At 39.5% G+C, this 26,998-nt stretch overlaps 1 protein-coding gene across 2 annotated transcripts in view; it reads right to left on the bottom strand.

Annotated features, from left to right (window-relative positions):
* Ngly1 (N-glycanase 1) overlaps positions 1 to 26,998 on the bottom strand; it is a 46,677-nt gene that overhangs the window by 7,426 nt on the left and 12,253 nt on the right. For both annotated transcript variants that reach the window (XM_057769335.1, XM_057769334.1), the window contains exons 3-10: positions 26,120 to 26,356; positions 19,432 to 19,597; positions 15,313 to 15,535; positions 11,671 to 11,792; positions 9,996 to 10,141; positions 8,589 to 8,699; positions 6,059 to 6,223; positions 1,695 to 1,880 (exon numbers count right to left, since the gene is read on the bottom strand). In XM_057769335.1, the coding sequence (XP_057625318.1) occupies positions 1,695 to 1,880; positions 6,059 to 6,223; positions 8,589 to 8,699; positions 9,996 to 10,141; positions 11,671 to 11,792; positions 15,313 to 15,535; positions 19,432 to 19,597; positions 26,120 to 26,356 (1,356 nt within the window). The remainder of the gene's footprint in view (positions 1 to 1,694; positions 1,881 to 6,058; positions 6,224 to 8,588; positions 8,700 to 9,995; positions 10,142 to 11,670; positions 11,793 to 15,312; positions 15,536 to 19,431; positions 19,598 to 26,119; positions 26,357 to 26,998) is intronic.

Here is a 26,998-nt window from a genome sequence, read left to right on the forward strand (position 1 = left end):
TAGGGTAGTTGAGGTTCTGAGGAGGAGGAGGAAGCGCAGGGTGGCTGAGGTTCTGAGGAGAAGTCAGAAAAATAGAGTAGTTGCACAGCAGAGCACCGAGGAGGCTGGAGAAACAGCCAGGGTGACTTCTGCAAGAATACTCAATTCAGGAACTACTGAATTTTGGAAAGCATTTCTCCATCAGAGAAAACAGCACATACTTGAAAGGACCATGGCAGATATAGAGATGAACTAGGCAGCCATAACCTTGCTTTTAAAGGTGAAGGACTGACTCACATGCCTCTCAAAGAGTGCACTCATCTTGTATTGATTATGTTCCTTTCAATTTAGATATTATTGAACAACGTATTTGGAGGATAGAAAATCTCGCACAAGCATGTGGCCTTGGGAGGTAAGAAACAGGTTGCTGTTACACGCAGTGTGGGATATCACTGAATAAAGGAGTGCTGGGAGCTGCTTACAATTCAACAGAGCTGGGAAACAACTAAAGATGGCTGATGGCTCGAAATGGGAGGGACAGGGTTTAATGACAATTGCTATTCTAAGTCTCTCTCTCTCTAGCTTCCTTCCTTCTCTCCACAATTCTAGTACTTTTTATTGATTTAACACATTTTTATAGGATTTAAATTCTATAGCCAGAAACGCATTCACTCAACATAAAGTGTTTTCTACTCTACAGTAATCAAAGCGTGTCTCAAATAAACACGTCTGCTTTTTCTTTAATGACCTTTGCATCCCATTCACATCTCTTAACTCCACATACAATGTACCCTTCCTGACTACAGCGTTACTTTTGATCCACGTATCAAAACAGGCTATATGTGCCTGCTGTTTGGATGGTCACCTACTCATCTTTCAGTGTCCAGCTCAAATACTGCCTGTTCTGTGGAGATTTGCCCAACTCCCACAGCCATAGCTAATTACCTCAGCGTTTCCATAGCGATGCACTGACATCCTTATTATAGCACGCTGCATGGTAGTTAAGATGGCTGTTTATGGTTTCCCTGTTAGATAGTCAGAGAAGGGACTCATGCTCATTCATCTAGCTGAGAGCAGGCCTGGTCTATATAACAGGCACTCAGCAAATGTCCGCAGATGAACACACAAGTGTGGAAGACAAAAGAGAAGTGTGTCAGAGCTGCCCTGCTTCTCAGCACACCACACCTTCTGCCACGTACCATCATTTTCTCTATTATTTTCCCTAGCAACACTGCTGGCTAGGGAGAAACATGAGCCTTCTTCAGTTCAGCAAGTACAAACTAGTTCCTGAGTAATGAAAACTTCAATTCCATTCTGCTTCCTGCTTAGGAGATTTAGGATAAAGACAATTTTCCAGAAGATGTCCATCTTCTACCAACTACATAATCATTATGGTCATGCATACCTTGAAATTCTAAGCTTTATTGTTTGGTTTTATGCCATTTCTTTAGCTAAGTAAAAATATATTTGTGAAATTACAAGTGTAACAATCCCAAGCCCATTCTTGGTTCAGTAAGAAGGATCCCTGATAGAAGTGCAAGAATCCCTAATGCATTTTTGATGAAATGTTGGGAACAGGATTTTATTTTCCCACTTAAAGAATTACCAAAAGCAATTATACCGGCTTTCATATTATATATAACTGGAAAATTAAGGCAACCTATATCTGTTTAAATAATAACACATATTTTAAACAGTTTCATGCATTAAATTACCATGTTCCAGTCTGTTTCAACTTTTCTGAATATGGATTCCATTTTCCACACACCATTCTCCCATCCGGAGATGTATTCATTGTTGTTGGAGACTCGGATGTACCGGTCCTTTACAATATCGTAGCGGAGGTGAAATTGCTTAGAGATCTTCTCGTTTTCAGAAGGGATGAACAGGGTTTCCTTTCTCTTGAAAAAATAGAAATGCAATATTCAACACTATGGAGACATGAAAACAAAAAGAAGAGATGCTATATAAAAGGCAACTCAAATTGAAAAGGACAAGTGTATTACACCAGAGAAAACTCAGAAAAGATTTTACAGCTTACATATAATGAGTACAATACTGATACAACACAAGGCATTGCAGAAAAAAGTGTGAGTTGGGATTGAATTTTCATTATCTATGGTGGTGGGCTTAAATGAGAATGGCTCCCATAGGCTCACGTTTTTAAAAACTTGGTCTCCTGTGGTGAAACTATTTGGGAAGGATTAGCCTTATTAGAGGAGGTGTGTCAAGGAGGTGCTTGAGTCTTAGTGACCTCTCAGCTGCTGCTTGAGTGCCATGCCCGCCTGCTGCCATGTGTATGCTATCTTGGTCATGATGGTTCTCCCTAGCAATGAAAACTAATACATCTACCTAAGCTCATTTATTTTTCTCATCTCCACTCCTTCACCTCCATCTGTGACTCTGATACCAAATATCACCACCATCTTTACACTCTCACCTTTTCTATTTGTGCTCTACACAGATGACCTAAAAGCATCTCTCTCTCTCTTTTTTTTTTTTAACCAATACTCTTTCTCTTCCTTTTTAAAATTGTATTTTGAGACCAGGACTTATACTATGTGCCCAAGGCTAGTCTTGAACTCACCATACTCTTGCCTACTCATCCCAAATACTAAGACAGGCTTGTGCCCTATGCCCAACTGGGATACTTCACTTCACTGACTCTACAGTGTTTGATTGGAAGCATCACTCCAGTCCCTGGCATCCATGTACCCAAAGAGTATGGAATGTTGGGTGAAGGCTTCACCTCAGCCCTTGGTATCTATATATCCAAAGAGCATGGATTGTTCGGATGGAAGCTTCACCTCAGTCCCTGGCATTCATATATTCAAAGAGTCTGGAATGTTTGGATGGAAGTCACGCCCCAGCCCCTGGCATCCATATATCCAAAGAGTCTGGAATGTTCAGGTGGAAGTTCTACCCCAAGACCCCTCCTCTCTGGGGACCTGGAAAGTCATTCATAAGTTTAAGTGTTGGTATCCATTAAACCTGGGCTTTTCTAATTCGGTATGATTTGATCTGGTTCAGATTACTATGTCTACAGAGAGTTTTATGGGACACAGGAACTTTTCACACAGTACTTCAAACTCTTCTCCAAGGCTTGTAGACTGTAGGTGCCAATGAGGTCTCAGGGTTTTTCTATCCTTGCCTGTATCTCACCACATTGCTCTCCTTCTCAGTTCCTCAGAAAGGATGGTGGATTCTTGCCTTAGGACCCTGACCCATGCCACCCTGTCTAGAATCTCCACATTTATGACTCTTTCTCATCCTTTAGGCCTCAAGCTTAAGCCATTTCACTAAAATGTACTTTATTGATACAATAAGTTAGGAATTTGTCTAAGAGGTATTTTTCTCATGTAAAAATTACTATAAAAGTCTGTTTTAGCTTAAAATTCCAGACAAATTTGATGTTCTCATCCAAAGGAAACCAAGGTTTGATTTAAAAATAAAATAGTCCTTTCTACTCCTAATCAGAAGATACTTCAAACATCTGAAAGAGCAGATATGTTTCTTCTGTGTCTGTATTTGTCTTGATGTGTGGTTTGTCCTGTACTTTCGGTACAGTGATTTTTGTAATGGTCACTGTCCTGGGGAGCATGCCTTCTCCAAAGTGCTACATCGTAACTGCCTCCAGATATTGCCAAGGGCCACCAGAAGGCAAAAGTACCCACTGTAGAGAACCAGCAATCTGTGTCAGTATCTTGATATATTATTCATTACTCCTACAGATACTGAGTATAACTTTGTGTTAAACTTTAGGTTCTTGATATTAAAAAGTAAAAATAGGTACAAGAAACAATGAACACTGTAAAAATATCTATTACAAGTATGTGTGTTATCACTGTTAATATAAAATAGTAACACTAAGTGGGGGTGTAGTGGTGCAAACATAATCACAGTACTTGGAAAAAGGGAGGCAGGAGAATAGCAAATTTGAGCCAACCTGATCTACACTGTAAGACCTTTATCTCAAATAAAATAGCAGAAATTATTATCAATTAACATATGAAAGAGAATGTAAATCTCTAGCAGAGCCTGCATATTGTGTTGTCAAAAGGTAAATAAAATTATTTTTTAAAACTTGATTTTAATAAGTTCTATTTTAACATTCTCAATTCTCTTCCTAATTTCTCCCTTCCTCTCTCTCTCTTCCCTCTTCCTTCCCTCTTTTTTTGTATTGGGGACTCAGCACCTTGAGACTATGAGACACGCAATTCTACAAAGCCACATTCTCTTCTCTGCTTTCTCAAAGGTATTTCAGAATGCTAACACAATCTAAAGCTTTCTCTTATAAAGGATAAGTAATGTCAAAGTGAAAAGAAAATATATACATATACATTACTGAATGTATCATGTATGCAAAGAAGCAAAGCAACATGTAGTAAGATTAATATTTCATTAAAAATTGAGATCAGGCTGGTCTCAAATTTGTGATCCTCCTGTCTCGGCCTCCCTAGGGCTGGAACTACAGGCATGTGCCATCACTCCTAGCCTGCATAAAACTCTGTTAAGATAAAACTTTCCTTTTGGAAAACAATACAGTAATATTTTCCTCTTGCTCCAAATGACTGAGATTAAGCGCTAAATATTTTGAGGATTAATACCCCTTTCTGCTCACTTTTAGAACACTCATTTGTAAAATTGGAGCCAGTGGTTTCTTTTTAAACCTACAACACTAAGATGGTCTCCAGCAACCGAGAAATTCTCAAAGTTTTCAAAAGGGAAAAATGATCCTGTTCTGACCCAGTTCATATTTTTAAAGTTTAATCAGTGTACACCCATGTAAGGAAGCACACGCACCCCAAAGATGAAAAGGAAATGAAGACCTAAATAATGTCCACGCTTTCAGCTGAACACAGCTGTGAGTTAAATGCGCTCTTTAATGGCTTCATCTAGATTCAGGCTCCTAACTTGTACTGTGTCAGCAGTGATCGGAACTATTTGTTGAGCTTGTAATTCTACAGCTAAACCAACATTACTAATAGCCTATAGCGGATGATGAGATAAACTAAAATTCAAACACAAAATTTATTGGGGATAATTCACTCTTTTAGGACATAGGAAAAATGGGTTACAACAATGGCATATTTACATAAAGAAAACTTAAAGCTTTAATTTGTTTGGGATTGCTGAGTTGTCTGGTAACAATATGAGAGGGATCATTTTCCTCTCCAGCGTGTTTCACTCTGCAGCTTCCTGGATCACATATGTGCTGGATGATCCAGCAGTGCTACTTGTAGCTCCCTAGGGAAGGGGTGATCTACACACTGTTTCTGTGGTTGCTACAGACCACGGTGCACAGACTTTCACCTGGGTCCTAACTTGAGAGTTAAGGTACATAAATCAGTCCCTGTGATACTCCTTCCATTTCCAGAGAGGAAGCACGTGATAACAACCCTCCCTGCGGCACTGAGGGCTCAACTAGTGCCTCACAAATGCTTGGCAAATGCTGACTGCTGAGCTGCACTCTAGCCCTTCTTTCCCCCTGTCATGTTGCTGAATCTCACTGCATGGCCACGCTGAATTGCAGCTCTCTTGCTTCAGCCTGCCTAGTGTCCAGGGCCACAGGTCAGGGCTAATAGGAACAGCTACCTACAAATTCTTACAGGCTATAGAAGGAAGATGCTGAAAGCCTTAGCCACTAAAGCAACGGACTATAAGAAATGTCTGGTTTTACTTTTAAATGGAAGAGAAAATGAGATTTGTTTGTGTTTTTTTTCTGTTGTTGTTGTTTTTGTTTTTGTTGTTGTTGTTGTTGTTTTTCCCGAGACAGGGGTTTCTCTGTAGTTTTAGAGCCTGTCCTGGAACTAGCTCTTGTAGAGCAGGCTGGCCTCAAACTTACAAAGATCCGCCTGCCTTTGCCTCCCGAGTGCTGGGATTAAAGGCATGTGCCAACACCGCCTGGCGAGAAAATGAGATTTAAATCTTGTTTCATATTGTAAACCTACCCCTATTTCCCACTCATAAAACCTCCCAGAAAGAAAATTATTCTGCTCTCTTGACAAGTTGGTTTTCTGAAAGCCACGAGTGCAGTACAGCAAGAAGGTGCGTCAGCTTATCTGACTGGAGCACGTACCTCTAGACCCGCTTCACCTCGGGCCACTCTCCAAGCCAATGACCCAGACACCCTTCCACCAAGTTCTCCAGGTTGGGGGGTTTTGGGAGATATAAATTCAACAAGCTCCACAATTATCCTCTGAAGAAGTTCTTTTCTTCTGTTTTCTGACAATGATAGCTGCCTCTGTAATTAGTGTTTAAAATCAGAGTTTAGGGGAATACAGAAGTCCACCTCTAAACAAAATAAAATCACTGATATTTTCAGAGGTCTTGAAAGATGTAATCAATTGCGTTTCCAAACTACTTAGAAAATTCAAAAATAAGGAAAACCTCATTTTATGTATTTTATTTTGTGAAATGATTTAGCACCTATTTTCAACAGTTCATGACCTGGATTACTGTGGCTTTAAAATGGGAGGTAGCATTTTGTGTTCTGGTTGTGATGGACTAGTGTGTGCTATTGCAATGGCCTTGCCAAGAAAGTTATGGAGACATGAGCTCCTGGTCACCCACATGTGCACACACAGAAGTGAGGGGAGATGGATTCGGTGTATAAAATAGAAAGCTACCAAGGAGACAGGATGCGAGAAGATTCAGGGGGACAATGAGAAGGACCATACTGTACCCCTTTCCCCACCCAGGAACTTGCCCGTTATTAAGTAGAATGGGAAGAGGCTGAGAAATCAGGCATAAAATGTGGGCTGAGGCTCTGAGATGCAAGACAGAATTCCTAGCAGAGTCTAAGGTGGGGAAATCAAACCTAATGCAAAAAGTCAGGTTCTTAGATTTCCAGGTAAGGGTCTCTAAAAACTTCTCATAAGACAGAAAGGTGAGTCTGAATCAGACTGAGGCCTTGCCACACATGCCAATCAAGAGTCAGATGAAAGTGTATGGCTTCATTTCCTGGCCAGGCAAAGCAAAATCAGTTGTTTTTAAGGTATGAAAAAGCTGCATACACATACCTACCAAAGGATTATAAAATGACTCTGCAATCTCAGACCCCTAGTTCTTCCCTTCCTCAGTAATCACTATAACCATTCCATACCTTACTTCAGAAATTTTCATACATGAACACGTGGGTACATTTATATATAAATTTCTACACAAATACAAGAGCATCATTATATTCAAGATACAGTTTGATAATTAAACAAGACATTTTTTTGTTTCTTCAGATAGGGTAACACTATGTAGTTCAGGTTAGCCTGGAATTTACCATCCTCCTGCCTCAGTCTCCCAATAGCTAGGGGTGCTAGATTACAAGCATTTACCAAAAGACCCAGCAATGACATACTGTGTGTACATGCACATGCATATGCATGTGTGCTCATATGTGTGTATACATGTGGTGTGCAAATACGTGTAGTGTGTGTGTCTGTGTGTGGTATATGCGTTTATATATGTGTGCCTACTGTGTGTGCATGTGTAGAAGCCAGAGGTTAACAACAGCTATCATCCTCTATCTTCATCCATCTTACTTTTGAGACAGGACCTCTAATGAACCTGAATCTCACCATCATAACTAGACTAGCTAGCCAGAAAGTCCCTGGGACCTACCTGTGGGTAACTGCTAAATGCCGGGGTAACAGGTACAAGCTACCATGTTGTAGTTTACATGGGTTCTGGAAATCTCAACTTAGAGCACTTTACGCACTGAGCTATCTCATAGCCCACAGCCACATCCTTTTCATGCAAATACACATATGCTGAAATTCTGTGTTATTGAACTCTGAGAAGGAATGTGACATTTAACATAAAACACCCATAATACTTACATGAACTTTCCAAATTTCCATGAATAGACACACTGGTCTTAAGGTAGTCTTACTGAAGATGTTAGTGCTCTAGGAATTTTAGTGGGGGCTGGAGACAGCTCAGGTGGTAAACTGTTTGCCTTGGGTTCCATCCTCTGCATATAGAAACCTAGTCAACATGCAGAGACTGCAGAGTTCTCAGCATTCAGTGGGAGGGATATCTATAGCACACCCCTCCCCTCAAGCCTTGGGGATCAGCTGTGGATGAGTGACTGTAGGCAGAGACACAGCAGGGCATATTCAGAACTCACAGTAGTTGTGGCCGGATGCCCAAGACCTGCCATGAAAGCTCATGTCTGATAAAACCCCAGGATGGAGGCAGGGAGGTGGGTGTGCCCACCACTTGTTAAGGGGCTCCTGGGAAAGGAAAGTCGGTTTTCTTAAGGGTGTGACTTCTGGTAGGCAGATCAAGCTCCAGGCAGGCCATGCAAGAGTATTTGGGCAGCACAAACTACACAAAAAATAAAAAAGAGGATATGAAGTTGGGTGGGTAGGTATGGAGGTAGCATGGATCTGGGAACAGTGGTGGAATGGTGAACATGATCAAAATATACTGCATGAAATTATCAAAGAATAAAAGAAAATTATAAAAACTAGGCATTGGTGTTGCTCAGATTAGCCTAGCACTTGAGGTCAAAGTTACATGAGACCTTGTCTCAATAAATATATAAAGAGTTAAAACTGGCTATTTCTGATGATTCAAATGTCATCTGTAAAATGATAGCCACCACGTACCTGCTTATTAAGCCTATTAATGGTTTCTCGAAGTAACTCTTCTTTAACCTTGGTCCTCCTGGATATTACCTCATCATGTTTACAAGAGTATCGCCAGGTGACGTCAACTACCTGGAACCAATCACAGAACACAGTATTTAACAAAATCACACCAATCCTTTATTTTTTTTTTAAAAAAATAGCTACAATGCAAAGAATTCTTCCATGCAACTCAAAAAAACCTCCCCTTTGTTAGAATTTTAGAACCAGGGCTGAACTGCTCAATTAAAAATAAAAAATAAAAAAATAAAGCTGAGTATGGAGGGTCACAATTACAATCCAGCACTTAGGAGGTTGAGGCAGAAACACAAGTTCAAGGTCAACCTCAGCTGTCATAGTGAAACAATGAAAATGAAAGGCATTGCAGAGAATACGCTGTAATGTTTTCAGCCAAACACACTTGGATAAAGCTTTCAGAATGCTAGGGTTCTGTTTAAAGCTGGTGCCACTTCAGAATTAAACAAAGCAAGCTTCACCCTCCCGATTCTATTATTACATGGTAAGGACAACTGAAGGAAAATGTCCAATCTTCTAGCACTCTGAGCCAGAACAATTCATTATCTAGATGGTCAAAATAAATCTCAACAGAATTAACTCCAACTGGATCAGAGTTTTACATTAAGATGTAAAACTAAAAACATAAAAGCTCTAAAAAGAAAACAGGAGAAAATTATTGTCATGAGGTAGGCAAAACTTTCATAGATACAACATGAAAAGCAAACTCTGGAAGAAAACATGCTAAACTTGACTTAGGATCTTTTCTCTTCAAATCATTTAGAACACACCAGCAAATCTTTGCAACGCATACTTCTAAAAAAACCCAACTTACATAAGAACATAAAAATAAACTTTAAAACTCATAAGAGAACAAATACACAATGGAAAAATCAGCAAAGGAGACATAGGTTTGAAAAATGAACACCTCGCACATGCTCCAACACAGTGTGCCATTAGCTCTCACTGACAGGGCTAAATTTAAAAGTAAAGCCACACTAGACTTTGGCAAAGGTGTGGAGAAAATGGGAAGTCTCATGTACTGTTGATAAGAAAATAAAATAGTGCCACTCCTTTGCAAAATAATTTGACAATGATCCAGCCATTGCATTCCTAGGCAGTAAGCAAAAAAAAAAAAAAAAGCAAGTATATACCTGTTTATAGTAGCTTAATTTAAAATCCATGCAATGTCCATCTGTAGGTACAAGGATACAAACATTCCTTAGTACCACCCACAGCAGAAGACACTGATTACCATGAGTTTATGGTGTATACAAATGACACATATTCAACAGCACACAGTAAATGTATGTGACCTGTCGAACACACTTTAAAATAATTTTATATTTTGGAATTCTTTCTCTTATGTCCTACCTCATCTTTAGAGAATGCTATGATATAGGACAGTTTTTTGCCCCATCCTATTTCATAAAGGAGAGGTTTGTCACAGACGTCTTCACACGCGTCACAGTGCAGCCACCGCTGCTGAGCAGGAGAATAGACTTCTGTCCAAACATGGTCTATTTATGAGGGGCAAGAGGAAGAAAAGGGAAATAGACGTTAAGTGATAAAACAAGAATGACTTCTGATAACTGTATGTAATTCTCTAGGAATCACATAACAAGCTAATTTATACTATTTAAACTTTAATTAGCGAGAACATTTTGTGATACATACATTTGTAGGATATTATTATCTGAAATTCTTTAAAATGTTCTCAGTTTAAGTCTTAACTAGAAATAATGGGTGCTGTAGCTCTAAAGCAGGCAACGCTCTGAGCAAAGCATCAAAACTACCAGACTGTGAGAGATGAATGCAACTTCTGATACTACAGGCTCTCTCTGGACCCAGCAGGAGACCTAACAGGAGAGCTGGTTATTTATGCTTTATATGTGGTATTGAAATGGCATCTCATCAATAGGCAAGTGGATACCCAGGTTGGCTTCAATCCTCCTACCACAGCCTCTGTCGAATGCCAGGACTACAGGAATGTGCAACCATACCCTGCTTGAAGCTCTACATTTGATTCTGAGAGAAGACTATTAGCTCAAAGTTTCATGGATTCTAAAACAACAGTGGAAACAAGAAAAATCCTGAAACAGAGAAAGCAACCAGACATAATAGTCACTTCTAAATGAAGACCAAGTCAAATACTAAGTCTTTCCTCGGAGTGTTTGTGTAGACTGCAATATAGGCCATGTCACCTGCAGCAACCCCTTTAAAAATGAACTCTAGAGCACATTATAACACACATTCCATCCACGCAGAACAGGGCTAACATGAACATCATGCTAAGAGATTAGAGGGATAGAGTCTAGCTCCTAGGAAAGAGGTATCTGTGTTACAAACATCTTATGGAGCCTTGAGAATGCTTTTAAGGTTGGTATTGCTCTTACTTTATGGAAGATGTGGTGGTTTGAATAGGAATGGCTCCTATAGACTCATGTGTTTGAATGCTTAGCCCACAGGGAATGCTACTACTAGTAGGTGAGGCCTTGATGGAGGAGGGGTTGAGGTCTTACATGCTCAAGCTACACCCAGTGTGGCTCACAGTCTCCTTTTGCTGCCTATGGGTCAAGATGTAGAATTCTCCGCTCCTTCTTCAGCACCATGTGTGTCTGCATGCCACCATGCTTCTCCCCATGAGGATAATGGACCAAACCTCTGAAACTGTAAACCAACCCCAGCTAAATGCTTTCTTTATTACAGTTGTGGTCATGGTGTCTCTTCACAGTAATAGATGCTGCCTATGGGTCAAGATGTAGAATTCTCTGCTCCTTCTTCAGCACCATGTGTGTCTGCATGCCACCATGCTTCTCCCCATGAGGATAATGGACCAAACCTCTGAAACTGTAAACCAGCCCCAGCTAAATGCTTTCTTTATTACAGTTGTTGTGGTCATGGTGTCTCTTCACAGCAATAGACACACCAAATAGGACAGGCTGATGTAAGAAAGAGAAAATGAGGGGCATAGGCCATTAATCTGAATTCCAAGTCTATAGACCCTTCTCCTATCTTGTCTCTTCCTCTCTCCTACCACATGCTGTACCTGTATAATCCCACACATAGCGAGCTTCAAACCCTAATGCACGGCAACACAGCGTAAAACAATTGGCCCACTCGCCACAGCGTCCACATCTTGTTTCCAAAAGTTTCTCAGGGTTGTTATATCTGGTTTAAAAAACAACAAAGACAACAGTTGTGATTCATGATTAAAATCCAGTTTTAAAAGAATTTATATCATTTGTCTACTAAATATCAATTATGACTCTTAGTTTCTTGTTTTAAAATATTGATGAAAGCACCTAGCCTATATGAGGCACTTGCTAGTCTTTGTGAACCACGCTAAACAGTGGAACTGTCTTCAGTGAGCAGAGTTCTGAGCAAGGGATGAACACAAATAATTTCACTATATGCAGTCAGTTTAAGTCTTAATTAAAAATGGGTGCTATTTTTCCAAAAAAGGTAAGAACACCGATTAGCAATATCCACACCACCATGTTCAGGATCAGTAAGTAATACAAGCCAAAGTCATGTAACAGCTAAGACACAGGTGGATGGGTGGAGAGGGCAATTTTCACCTCAATGATTTTGAAAAATAAGATTTAGATGAACAGGTTTTCTAAGAAATGTGATGAAGACATTCCATAGTTCTCTTGCAAGAAAGTTAGCTTATTGTAATTAAAATGTAATTAGCTTTAAATGCTACTCAACAGATTTTAGCTTGGGGCAGGGCCAGGGATTTAGCTCAATTGGTAGATGGCATGGTATTGTAAAACTGCAATCCCAGCTTTTGGGAGGAAGAAGGAGGAGGATTAGAAATTCAAAGTCATTCTTGGCTGCATACAGAGTTCGAGGCCAGCCTGTGCTTCACGAGACCCTGTTTCTAAAAACCAAACCCAAAAGTAGGGCTGTGAGGATTAGGGTTTGGAGAGATGGCTCAGTGGCTAAGAACACTTCTTTTATGAGCATAAGGACTGGAGTCTGGATCCAGCACTCATGTATAAAACTAGGTGTGACCATGCATACTTGTGACTCAACGCTGTGGGTGATGGAGACAGGAGGACCTCTGAGGCTTGCTGGACACTAGCCTAGTTCCAGCTTCAGTGAGAGACCCTGTCTTAAGGGAATAAGGCGGATAATGAATGAACAGGACTTCTGACATTCTCCTCTGGCTTTCACTGTGCACCTGTGAACACAGCTGTGCATATACACACCTGGACTCCTCACCCACACACAAAGATTTTAACTTAATATAAATTCCAGCTTTCTTTTTACTAACAATTTTGATTAATTCTTTGGATACACTTAGAGATGCTTGCTAATTTACAAGAAAGATGTCTGCAACATTCCCCCCAAAGTTATTCTAATTATAAAATTATTCTAAGAATGGACGGCACTGAGATTTCTCACTCTGCACTGAGAAAGGCCAGTCCCAGGCCTGGGAGGAAGAGGAAGTAGCGCCATGGATGAAATAACTGGCTCTGCAATGACACGCTAGTTGAGCATACGCTTTGCTTAAGCTAAGTTAAATGGATTTAGGATTCTGTAACTGAAAAGAGATGTAAGTGTACATTAAAGTATAATGAAGAATTCAAGGATTCTGGTCTTGGGCCAAGTCAAATGGATTAGGTCAAGAGTTAGATGAATGGGAAAGCATTGCACCAGCAACACCAAGGCCCTGAGTTCTAGTTCTGGTACAATATAAAGAAAACAAAACACAACACCCCCAAAACATGTTTAATATTTCAACCTTGCATAAATAACATCTACAAGCAAAACAGGAAAATGGTTAGAAAATAAACTTCGCATAAATATGCTAGCCAGTACCACTCCATACTAAAAAAATCAAAAAACAAAACAACAAAAAAAAAACCTGAGAGGGATTTAACTATGTATGGTCCTGTAAAGGGGCTATGGAGAGAGAGAGAGAGAGAGAGAGAGAGAGAGAGAGAGAGAGAGAGATTTAAAAAAAACAAACTGGTTTTAGATAACCACTGGATATTATATTCTTTTATGTATAATGTAGGGGTGGGTTCCAAATTGGACAAAACTGAGTCCTACAGTCCCAACAGAACAGGCTTTCTAGTGGGCAACAGAAGTAAATTTCCTAAGTATTGCCTATTAAGAAAATCTAACAAGCAGGGAGGGGGTGGCACATGCCTTTAATCCCAGAACTTGGGAGGCAGATCTCCACAAGTTCAAGGCCAGTCTTGTCAACAAAGCTAGTTCCAGGACAGCCAGAGCTATATAGAAAGACCCTGTCTCAAATGCCCACCCTGCCCCCAAGAAAGAAAATCTAATAAAAGGCTTATAAGTCAAAAAGTGAATTGAAAATTTTAATTTCCCAATTTTAAAACAGACATGATTGGTCAGGCTTAGTGGTGCACACATGTATTCTTGGCATGTAAGAGGATCATGTTTGAGCTACAAAGCAAGACTCAGTCTCAGAAAAATCAAACCAATTAACCAAACAAGAAAAACAAAACAAAAATGCAGAGATTGAGCCAAATATGAAAGACTGGGACAGGGAAAGTCCTAACCAAAACAAATTTCTGCCTTTATAAGTTACTTTTACCCCCCCCATATCTGATGATTAAATAAAGACAACTCTGTATTATCATAATGATCAATGGTATCACTGTTATTATTATTGTCACTGTATATCACTATCAATAACACTTTCAGAATTTAAAAAGCTATAAATACATTTAGAAATTTAAAAGGAGATAGTAAGGGCTGGAGATCAGCTCAGCTGGCAAAGTATCTGACTAGCATACACAAAGCATGGATAAACCAGGTATAGTGATACATGTCTGCAATTCCACCACTCAACAGGTAGAGGCAGGACAACCAGAAGTTTCAGTTCAGCCTGGACTACACAAGAAACAGTCACACATACATGACAGACAGAGAAGACAGAGGAAAGGAGACGGAATATTCTGGCGGGTCTTATGGTCATCAGTTCTCAACAACTCTGTTGTGGCTTGAGAACTGTCACGGTACCAGGTAAGTCAGTTTGACTGTGTTCTAACAGAACTAGACAATGTAGATATGGTTGGGTCTAGTCTGCCTGACTTCAAGGGACACTAGCCCATTCAAACATGTGGCTCTGGCAGGCTTTGCCCTACTTCCAATTCCCTCTGCCTTGCTAAAAACCATTAGATTACATTAGTTACCAAGATTCCCGTTTCTAGTCACTGCTTCCTCCTAAGGCAGACTACCACGGTCCAGCAATCAAAAAAGCTCGCTTTGGCTCACCTAATTGACATGCCAATTAAAATTAAACACCTCATCCTAACATGGGGTTTCCACTTGTACCTTTATAAACTGCTGTTTTCCTATGGTCCACATCTGTCTCCTCTCTATCCAGAGGCAGTCCTTTGCTGTTCCCCACCCTCTCTGTCCCTTTCCCCCTTTTCCCTTCCCTTTCCCCCTTGTCCTCAATCTCCTGTGTTTGACTCTTATTCCCTGCCCCCTGTCCCTCTGGGGCAAATAAATCTCCTTTATGCTGAAAACTTGGCCTTGGGTGCCCTGAGCCCATACTTTTCCTTTCAAGTCTAGTCTGTAGACCTCTGTCCAAAAGAAATATCAAGTCCAGTTAAAATGGAGATCAAAAGCTAATTTAATAATAAATTCCTGCCAACCATCCCACTGAGAGACCCTCTAACATCACTTCACAGGTACCCACCTTGGGAACCGGTTGCTCAACTGGCATGCATCACAGTAATGATCCTCTACGTTGTTTGCACCCCACTTCAGCTCATCATCATTGGGCAGCAATGCTTCATCTCTAGATCTAGTCTCTCCACCGCATTTGCTGCACACAATGTTATTCACCCAGCGGAAAAACTCCTCTTTAAACCAGTGTAGGAGCTCCAGTAGAAGGAAGTCCTCATCACTTACATTAGTACCTTGGAAGTTAGGAGAGAATCAGTTAATGTTTAACGCTGACAGAACATTAAAACTACTATAGATTTATGCTTGAATTGGGATCAGAAATAAATGATAGAGTAAGATGATAAAAGCTTTCACAAAAAACAATGTCAGCTGCTGTGAACAGGTTTAACACACAGTAACCTGTGTGATTTGACAGGAACAGCAGAGGATGTGACCACTGCTGTCTCTGTACTACCTATGCAGATGAGCAGAACATTATGGTGTCTCAAGGAACTAGGGTCAATTTGGAATAGACCCATAAAACACAAGGGAACAGAATGAAAAACAGTTTTTAAAATATTACTACATTAGGCTGGAGATAAGCTTTGTGATGGAGCACCTGACTGATATGAGGAGGTCCAGGTTTTTATCACTAGCACCATCAAACAAAATATTAATACTGGCTGTATTAAATTAGTTAGGAATATACATAGGTAAACATTTAACAGTAAAAACAAAGTCACAGGTAGAATTCAAAATACCAGATACTTTAAGCATCATGCTACCAACTTTTTAATAAATTATTTATGTGTATGGGTGTTTTACCTACATATATGTCTGCATATCCAGGCATGCCTGGTGCCCTTGGAAAAGGCATCAGATCCCAGGGGACTGGACTTACAGAAGGTTGTGAGCTTCCATGTGGGTACCAGTAATCAAGTTCAGGTTCTCTGAAAAAGCAGAGAGTCTCTCCAGCAACTACTTTTATTGTTTTTAATCAGTGTTTCACTGTACAACGGAATTTACCCATGGACACACATCTCAGAAGACATAAACACAGCCATATCTACAACATACAAAAGAGCCCCAGCAAGTGAGCACAACACTAAATATCCTGCCCAATTTATCAATAAAGTACTATCTCCTATCATATCTATTTTTAAAAATTACATTTATTCAGCTGGGCAGTGGTGGCACACACTTTTAAACCTAGGACTTGGGAGGCAGAGGCAGACAGATATCTGAGTTCAAGGCCAGCTTGGTCAACACAGTGAGCTCCAGGAAAGCTGGACTATACAGGCAAACCCTGCCTCAAAAAACAAAACAAATTATATTTACTGAAGTGTGTAAGCAGTGTGCCACAGTGCACTCGTGTGAAGGTCAGAGTGGACACCGGCAAGAGTGAGTTTGTCCAAGGACCAGGAGGCATGTTTTATGAGTACTTCAGTGAGCTGTGTTCAGTACAAAGAAAAGCAGACAGCAATCCCAGTGCCCACCCACAGGGAACTGTGAAGATGAAATAAATGTGTATTACAGCATTTTGCAGAGGCCTAACAAGATGCCAGTGATATATAAATGAAAACTGAATATATGTGAGATAAATTTATAGGTCACACACAAATTTAAACTATTTTTCCACAGAACTATTTGGAAGAACAAATTTTGAAGAGCCATACCATGTGGAGGGGCAAGGACTGACTGGGAGAAAATCCTAACTTTTCCTGAACAATGTGGAAGTTCTCCAGTAGAATATTCATGGCACAGTCCCAGTCAAAATAAACTGAGAAGTACAAGAACTGTCAGCATCTTTCTGAGCCTTCTCTCTACCTGTAATAGTGTTCTCCCTGGGAAAAAGCCCGAGCTAAGATGCAGTGTAGTCAACCTGTCTAGCTTGCTGAAGGCCCTGGGTTCTACCCTCAGTCCTGGGGGATGCTATGGAGATGGGCCTGTACAACACATTACTCAAAACTCTTCAATAGGTGTCTCATCTTTCAGAATAGGAAAAAAGAAAGTGATGCAGGTCAGAAACTTAGTTTTACATCAAGAAATGAAGAGCATCAAGGAAAGGGCAGACTAAGACTGAAGAAATTATTTTTCCTATTCTTTTTCTAAAAAAAAATTAGCAGCAACATGCTGAGTAATCCCATTACATAGAAGAGTGAAATGAATGATGACACTCTCACTCTGGACAGAAGAAATGAGATCATTTCAGAAGTGCCTGCAGTGTATGCAGATGAGTGGCATTTAAGATAGAGCACTAAAAATGTTTATTAGAAAGCAGGGTAACCACTTTCCCCCAAACTATAAAGTGCCCTAAAAAACATAGTATTGAGCAATAAGATAATTGGATAAAAATCAATTACATAAAAAAATCAAAAACCCTATAGTTGCAAAAAAATTAACAACTAAAATCCTGACACCATTAATGTTAACCACTTTCTGGGCTGTTTAAATGTACTCACTCCTTTATTATTTCCAAATGGAGAGACTGAGGTAGAGAGGCTGCTCAGTGTAAGCAGCAACCTGAGCTTAAACAAAGACAACTGTTATAAAATTATTCTGTACCAATAAAGAATATATAATAACAAAAATGAACCTGTGTCTACCTTTAGGGATCAATTCTGCTAGACTCACTAAAGCCAGACATAGTGGAGCATGCCAGTAATCCCAGCACTTGGGAAGCAGAGGCAGTAAGAGCATGAAGTCAGTGTCAGTCTGAGCTATACACTGAGACCCTATTTTAAAAACTAAATCAGTGGGGTAGTTCCATGGTGGACCACTTGTCTAACATATGCAAGACATTGGGTTCAATCTGTAGCATAGTAAAATAACAATATAAAACATAAAAGTATTATCTAACACTTGCTATAGAATTCATAAAGTTCTACCTTACCCAAAAACATTTATATACCAATATTAAAATGAAAATGCATATTTAACTTAAAAAATATTTTTCAGAGAAATGTTAAATAACATTTGTTTGAGGAAGATGTACAAATACCCATTAAAAATTGGAAAGGCACACTAAAACTAAAATGAGCTGCCACTTTACCTCTATTTACCTCTATATAATTACATATAAATATAAATATTTAGTTGAGTAGTTGCTAGCGAAGACAAACTGAAATCCCGTATACTATTGATGGGAAGGCAAAATGGTACAGCCACTGAGGAAAAGTATGGCAAATCCTCAAAACAATTAGAATTAGAATATTAGCACTTTTGGATTAAAACACCAAATAATTAAAACCAGGTCTCAAAGAGATATCTGTTCACACATGTTCACAGTGGCACAAGAGTTAAACATGAAACAATGCAAGCGTCTACTAAGATGACTACACAGGCAAGACACAGATGTTCACACATGGCTCATCATCTATCTCACAACAGAAGACAATTTTGCAGTATGTTCAACACAAACGAGTCCTAGGGAAATTACACTAAACCAAGTAAGCCATCTGTAACTTACATGCAACAGAGCAGTCAGAACCATAGAGCAGAACACTGATTGCTGGCAGCTGGGGGTAGGGAAGGGCAGAGTATAACCACTTAATGGGTAGACTTTCCATTTTATATGACAAAAAGAAGGGTGGTGGGAAAGGTTAACGTACTAAAGAGCAAGAGCCACATGCTTAAAAAGGTAGGATGGGATATTTTCTACTTTACTGTAACCACAATATATTTTTTTTTAAAAGCAAAGATATGCCCATTATTGTTATACTTCTTAAAAATCTATATATGTATCATTGTCTATTCCTAGTGTGCACATATAGCTAAAGGTACTATTATTCAATAATAATGCACAATTATTTTTTTTGGAACTGAAATTTTATTATCAAATTTTTATCATACATGGCAATGAATGTCATATAAGCAGTTTTATAAAGTGTATTATATCTCAACCTTTTTATCTTGCATCATCCTTTCTACCCTTGTTCTTCATCCCCCCTTTCCCAGTGGAAATTCATTTCTATTTGCATACAGTGTGTGTGTGCATGCGTATAAAGGAGCGAGAAAGAGAGAGAAGCCCTTACATTTCTATTGAACATCTGAGATTAATTAGAGTGAACACTTATTTCACACCCACAAAAATGTTATCTCTGACGTAAGGGTCAGGGACTTAGCAATAAATCATTACGGAAGCCACTACCTTTATCTAGCTTTCGAGCTTTGAATAACTTTTCTTGAGATTTTCTCTTTAGTTCATTGACTGGGATACATGTCAATGCTTTCTCCTGAAGGACAGGATTTTCATAGACCTGCACATGCTGAATGTTGGACTGCAGAACTTTTAAGATGGTTGAATCACCAACAACCTAAGAAGAAAAAACACTAAAATTAGCTTTTCTACAATGCTACAAAAGTAACAGAAAAAAAGCCACTGTGGTCTATGATACCATATGGAATCAACGAAAAAAAAGCCAATTAGATGGATGCCTTTATAATATTAATATTAAGAGACAGCTACATTTGTATCTGTCTATTTTCCACTGTTACACAGAGTCCTACGAATTCACTGTTGAATTTGTAATCCATACGTTCTGATGGAACATATGATTCAAGACAGGGCTCTGAGCAACACATCTGAGAACCCTTTCAGCTAGAAACTTGTGTAACATACAGCATTACATTCTTGATTTTGTGAGATCAAGAATGTCAACACATACCCAAAGAGGAAAGGCATATTTATGGGCTAAGAGAAGAACACCGAACAGTATGTCCACCTGCCTAAGTGTTGACAGAAATGTGAAAAAGTTTCCAAAACAACTGTACTGTGTGAGGAGACAAAGCACTACACAGCAGGAAAGGACGTGGATGGGCAGGGTGTGCAGGAAGAACAGCATTTCTCCCTCCTTGTCGTCTCATCACCAAGGAAGCCTGCCTCTTGGCGGCGACAGTGCATGTTTAGAGTCCCAACAGAAAGGTTAGTTATCAAGTCCACACCAGGTGCCTACGTATATCCCAAAGGTAGCATGTCTTGCCCTCATTACAGATGCTGGAAACAAAGGCAGCTGGCAGGCTCCTAGGCTCTGCCAGGTGTGGCGGGTCTATAAAACTGGCATGAACCACAAGGGGGAAACGTGTGTTAGAATTAGTATCAGGCCAGGCAGTAGTAGCACACACCTTTAATCCCAGCACTCGGGAGGCAGAGACAGTAGGATCTCTTTGAGTTCGAGGCCAGCCTGGTCTACAGAGTGAGTTCCAGGACAGGCCCCCAAACTACAGAGAGACTCTGTCTCAAAAAAATAAAACAAAAACAAAAAGAATTAGTATCAGAAAGCAAATCCTACAGTAACAATAGAAAACACATCAGAGTCTGAAAAGAAGCATGTCTTCCAAGACTAGAGCACATATCATATAGACACTCCTCCAATGGAGTCAGAGCCTGGAAAATCTATCACAAGTTAGCAATTGAGTGAAAAAGCATTTAGACCCCCCTCCAGGACCACAGCTTGGTAACACAGTACTCTGTGGGCCTCAGGATGCCGAGGCTGGTCGAGTTGCAGCTCACTGCTCTTGTCCATTGTTACTAGGGAGTGTCTGCTATGTATCTCCAGCACAGGAAAACACCGAGCTCACTTACACTCGGGGGTGGTTTCCACTAGACTTGTACTGCATGTCTCTCGTACCACTGAAAAGGAGAAAACTCAGTCTGAACACTGTAAGGTGGGAGTCATCTGTATTCAAAAGGCTCTAGTACAGATTTTCGGAATAATTTAAACACTGAGAAAAGGTGGTACTGGTATAATCAAACAATGCATAAATGTATCAATTAGAAGACTGACTAAGAGCCTGGAGGTGGTGGCGCATGCCTTTAATCCCAGCGCTTGGGAGGCAGAGGCAGGAGGATTTCTGTGAGTTCAACACCAGCCTGGTCTACAAGAGCTAGTTCCAGGACAGGCTCCCACCACAGAGAAACCCTGTCTTGAAAAACCAAAAAAAAAAAAAAAAAAAAAAAAAAAAAAAGAAGAAGACTGACTAAGGCATAAAAGAATCAGATACAAACCAAGAAGTTTCCAAACCTAAAAGAAATTTTAGAAAAGAATACAAGCAATGGAAAAAAAAAACATCTCAAAGAAATAAGAGAAGCAAAATTTACAGATCTGAAGATCGAGAACGAATAAAAACAAACTAAACAAGACTGCAACACTGCTTATCAGTAGGTTAAAAAACTCCAAAATTCTAATGGTCCTTTAAGCAGTAAGGAAAATTAAATGTGTATGGGGTGGGGGTGGGAGAGTCTGGTAGCAGACATTTTATTGAAAGCACATGAAGTACATGTTTTAAAATTCTCATGAAAAAGTGAGTAGGTACATGGAATTCATACCCAACCAACCAAATCATGTAGAAGGGTCAAATTAATATACTTTTTAAAATGTCACAACACAGAAACCATTAATTAGGAGGCAAGTGTTTCATAACAAGATCCTACCTCCAACATAAAAGGGGAAAAAGACAAAAGTTCCGAGAGCAATGATAGTAAATGTGACTAGATTAGCAAACCATACCAAATATAGTACGCCAGGCACTGTATTAAGCACTAGGATATAAGCACAAGAAACTGTAATCAAGCTCAATGGCAGAGGCCTGAATCCCAGCCACTGTGGAGGCTCCAGGTCAGAGAACTGTTAGGTTCAAGGCCAGCCTGGATGACTGAGACTCTTTAACAGGTAAAGGGAGAGTTGGGGACGTAGAGTCCAGTGATATAGCACTTGCCTAGCATGCATGAGGCCTAGGTACAATCCTCAGTATCACAAAAAGGGGGGGGGGGTAGGATGAGAAAGAAGAGGAAGATAAATGGAAGAAAGGAAAAAACTGAAGAAAGGAAAAAAATCATGTATTAACAGATGAACCAGTGAATGCCTGTCAATGAATTAGACACTGGAAAATGATTAAGATTAAAGCAAACAAGGTCACTGTCCTCGAAGACTATGTGCTTGCAGTATCTTACTGACGGTGCAGAAGCAAAGGATGGAGAGTGTAAGACTAGTGACTGAGAGATGGAGAGAGTGCGAGGATGGGAAAGGAGTAGCAAGAAATCCAGTCCCTGCACGACTCAAGGGAGATTGTGTGCTGACTCGTTTTAAAACAGTGTAGCGGAAAGTTCTGATAATGGTCTGTTAAAGATGGGATTCTGTTCAGGGATGTGTTTGTGAGGCCAATGTAACATGGGAGAGAGTGGCCTAAAGAAAGGTATAGAGAACACCAGGAAGCCTTCCTGAGAAAAGAGATCAAAGAGGAAGCAGACACAGGTGAGCTCTAAGACATGAGGTGTTGGAACATCAACATGTAGTATGCTACTGACATAAACAGAAATTGTTACAAAGCAAAACTGATGGAAAAACAAAACTATCCATTTTTATTAGAAAGAATTCTTATTAAAATGATGCACTTAAAGTGGTATATTTCTCTTGAATGCAGTTTTCATTTAGTGAGAGAGTTAAGAACTCATTTAGAGTATTTTTATTTTCAATTTATTCCTTTTCTATATGGAAATTACCTCATTCATTGTAGTTTTAATGGCATTCAAATAATCTTGAACAATAAAGTTTATATTTTTTTTTGCCTTATTTCGTTACATATTCATTGGTCCAAGGAGGGGGGCTTAAGCCATAAAAATAGAAGGCTGTTGATTGCAGGGCAATTATGGCAGCTGGGTAACCACGTACTAATGCTACACAAGGCAGCAGTTAATTGCCTGACAGAGAAAAAGTTATTTGGAGTGCAAATGGAAATTTAAAATATGAAATCTGTTTGAGACCAAAAAGGCTTTTCTCCACTATTCATACTTCCAATTATTTTAGTTTCTGATATGAGCTATTTAAGACTCTTTATAGGAAAGTACAAAGCTCCCGATCCTGTCAAATCCACAATGCTGGATAAGCAAGCTCACTCCTCTAGCAAAGAACCAATGATCCCCAAGCCCACCAGTTCTTTTCCACTTTTTATACCATCCTTTATATTTGTGACTTCTACATGTGGAGCCTATTTTTAAGAATGAACATTCTATTTAATAATAAATTTTAAGTGACGTTTTTAATTCATTTTGGAATTCAATAAACATTTCTAACAAAAAATAAGTATAAACTACACATTGTCCCCCAAAAGATCATGAACTACTAATAGGTGTAAAAAAATTTATCACCCACAATCTTACCACTTACAGAAAATTAGGTATGTACAGTTTTCCAGACTTTAAAATTACATATTTTTTAATATGAAAAATTGAGTTTATAATTTTCAACATGAAAAATTTAAATATTATACACATATAATTTATAATGTTTAGTTTTACCAGTCTCAGTTTACCTTTCTTCTCCATATAATAATAGTCTTGATATCAAAACGATCCCAACTGATGGTCTGACAGTTACATTTCTGAGAACCATCATAAGCACTGGCTGGGATTACTACTATAAACCAATTAAATGTGTGAAGCTATGAAAAGGGAAACAACTACTTTGACTTCCAGATTTGTAAATCAAAGGAGACATAAATGAGTATGGATAGAGGAGTTAAAGCTTTCCTGAAAAAAGTTAGGCAACTACTCAATACGGGTTACAAGAAAGGACAGATCACATCTGTGTCTTAGCTGGCCAGAACCTACCAATTGCATTCTTTATTTTCAAAGGAGCAGTGTGGGGCCTTCCAGGTGAGTCAGAAAAGACTCTCAATTGTCTGACTACCAAGGAAAGGAGGGCTTAAAGTGTCCACAATTAGCCAATATGAGAAGATGATGGGTGGATTTAAGAATTGATTATGTAAATTTCTACTGTATGGAGAATAATGACAAGGTAGTCCACTAAAATTATAATATGTGGATATGAGTTTAAACTAGTTACTCAAAAAATAACTGTAGAAATATCACAAAGAATTCTGACAGTGAAAATTTGAATATCTAATAACCTTTATCAAAAGGAATTTTTGCAAACCAAGTATTCCCTATTGTTAATATTGTCCTCCAGGTATGACGTCCACTGTCATCTCAAAGTCAAAGCAGCTAGGATGACCAGCACTTAGGAGACCTTTATGAGACTGAGCTAGTCCTTCATAGAAGGAAAGTGTGGGAAGGGAACCTGTGGTGGTCTCAATGAGATGTCATCACCTATAAGTCTTGGGCATTTGAATATTTAGTCCCCTGTCGTTGGCACTGCTTGAGGGCTTAGGAGGTGTGGCCTTGCTGGAGGAAATGTGTCACTGGAGACAAGCTCTGAGGTGTCAAAAGCTACATACTACTTCCAGATAGTGCTCTCTCTGTTTCTGTTTATAGCTCAAGATGTGCCGTCAGCTGCTGCTCTAGCCTCCATGTCTTCCACCTGCTGCAATGCTGTTCCTTGTCACTATGGACCCTAACACTCTTTAACCATAAGCTCTGAATAAGCCCCTTTTCTATAAAGTTGCCTTGGACATGGTGTTTTATCAAAGCAATGGGGAAGTCACTAACACAGACCCTTACTTGAGATTCTAGCTTCTCCCTTGTTCTTATGTCCCAACCCAGCTGCATGTGCCACCAGGAATGACCAGAGTACATTAAGTAGTGAAAACAACTGAAGAGATTCCACCCATGCAGCTTCTGGGAGGAGCTCACCCATGATGACCCATGTTAGGGTGCAACTTTTTAATGATGCAGCTGTTTAGGCATCATTTATGAGCCTATAAATAAGTTCAAGAGATTCACTAGTTCACCAAGCTAGACTGGGATGGATTCATTCCCTTGGTCTGCTGCTAGGGCCCTCTCTAAAGTGCATATCCATTTCTTTATGTCTCCTCAGGAAAAGATACACAAAAGCTATTAAATGGGGTCATTTAAATTTGCCAATAGTGCCTGCTAAGACATAAAAAAAATACTGACTTCAATTCTTCATGTTAATAACCAAATTTCACTGACTTTAAGTATATACAACCAGTTTATTAATAGATTATTGTTGTGGGATATTTGTGTGAAAAGTATTTCTGTGATTAGCGTAATAAAAGCTGAATGGCCAATAGCTAGGAAGAGGTTAGGCAGAACTTCAGGGGACAGAGAGGACTCTGAGAAGAAGAAGGGTGGAGTAACCAGCAAGATGGAGAAGAAACAGAAGGTGCAAGATGAAAGAGAGATAATACCACGAGATAGAACATAGATTAATATAAATGGCTTAATTTGTCAGAGCTAGTTGACACAAACCTAAGATAAAGGCCAGGCTTTCATAATTAATAATACGTCTCCATGCCACTATTCAGAAGCTGGCTGACCGGACAGAAAAAGATTTGTTATAAATTATCATTTAAACCTAAAGAAACCAATTTTTCATTTAAGATGTTGATAATGGTTGGACCAAGAGAATAAATAATCCCCATGGAGACTGGCAGCAGGTAAAATTTACATTACCAGTGTAAACACAATAGAGACCATCAACTAATCTAATGGCCATAATATACACCAGGTCAGCAAGTTTATTTGTTTGAGGTTAAAGACATGCTCATTTGTGTAGCTGATATAAGTACCAAGAAAGCAGGTATACTTGTAAATAATAAACAAAACTTGTTTCAGAAGTATGCAGCTGGGCAGGGTTATACACAACTACAATCCTAGCACTCAAGAGGCTGAAGTGGGAGAATCATGGGTTGAAGCTCAGCCTGGGCTACAACAGCAAGGAACTGAAGGAAGGAGGAAAATATGTGGTAGTCATTTTCCCCACATCTGCTATAACTTTGACGATTTTCAAAAGGCTTAAAAAATTTGAGGAAATTAGAGCTCTAAAGCCAAGAATATTTGAGAAATAACTTCAGAAATAATTCTTTTTTGTTGTATCAACACTGACAGGAAGTAAAGGACTGCTGGGTCACAATACTACCATTGGAGCAGGAGGTAGGCTTGGCAGCTGCCCTGGTTGGTTTCCTGCGTGCTGTGTTAACCCATTGGGGTCCTCTGACTGTCCTGAAGGACACTTGGCAGCAGCAGGCTGCTGAGACAATTCCACCTTCTTGTCTGGCCCGTCCAATCTGCTGCTTCTCTCTAAGGCAATCAGGTCACGGATTTTCTGCAGCTGCTCCACTGAGGCTTTTTTAGGAAAGATAAGATGTGTTTCTCCCTGGAATTTACAGAATTGAGAAAAATCTTAACTTCTGCTTTAAACTGATAGTCATTCTTATACACAGTAAAGCCAATACTATTGAATGTATTATATATATAAAGTATTCTTTAAATTTTTATATGTATGAGTATTTTGACTGCACATATGTGTGTTGTGAATTCTGTATGTGCCTAGTCCCCAAGGAACCCAAAAGAAAGTACTGGCTCCACGGGAATTGGAGTGACAGATGATTTTGAGCTGCCATGTGGTATCGGTTCCTCTTGAATACAGTGCTCTTAACCATGGCACCATCTCTGCAGCCTTGAATGTATCAAATCTCAACGAAGATAATAGTTTTGAAGTAAAATTAAGAAAATGTATTTACTTGGTAGTATATAAAGCTTAGCATTATTGAATGTAGTTCAAGGGACCTTTATTTTACTTTATTTTTTGTGACAGGTCTCCTATATTCCAGGCCAGCCTTGAATTTACTTTCTAGCCAAGAGTGACCTTGAACTTCCTGAACCTCCTCCGACCACTTCCTAAGTGCTGGGATTACAGATGTGTACCTCCAAGGCCAGCCAATGCCATGCTGGGGCTTGACTCTATGGCTTCATGCCTGCATAGCAAGCAGTACTCTACCAAATGAACGAACTACAA

Source organism: Chionomys nivalis, chromosome 5 (genome assembly GCF_950005125.1).
Source record: "Chionomys nivalis chromosome 5, mChiNiv1.1, whole genome shotgun sequence".
NCBI classification, from domain to species: Eukaryota; Metazoa; Chordata; class Mammalia; order Rodentia; family Cricetidae; genus Chionomys; species Chionomys nivalis.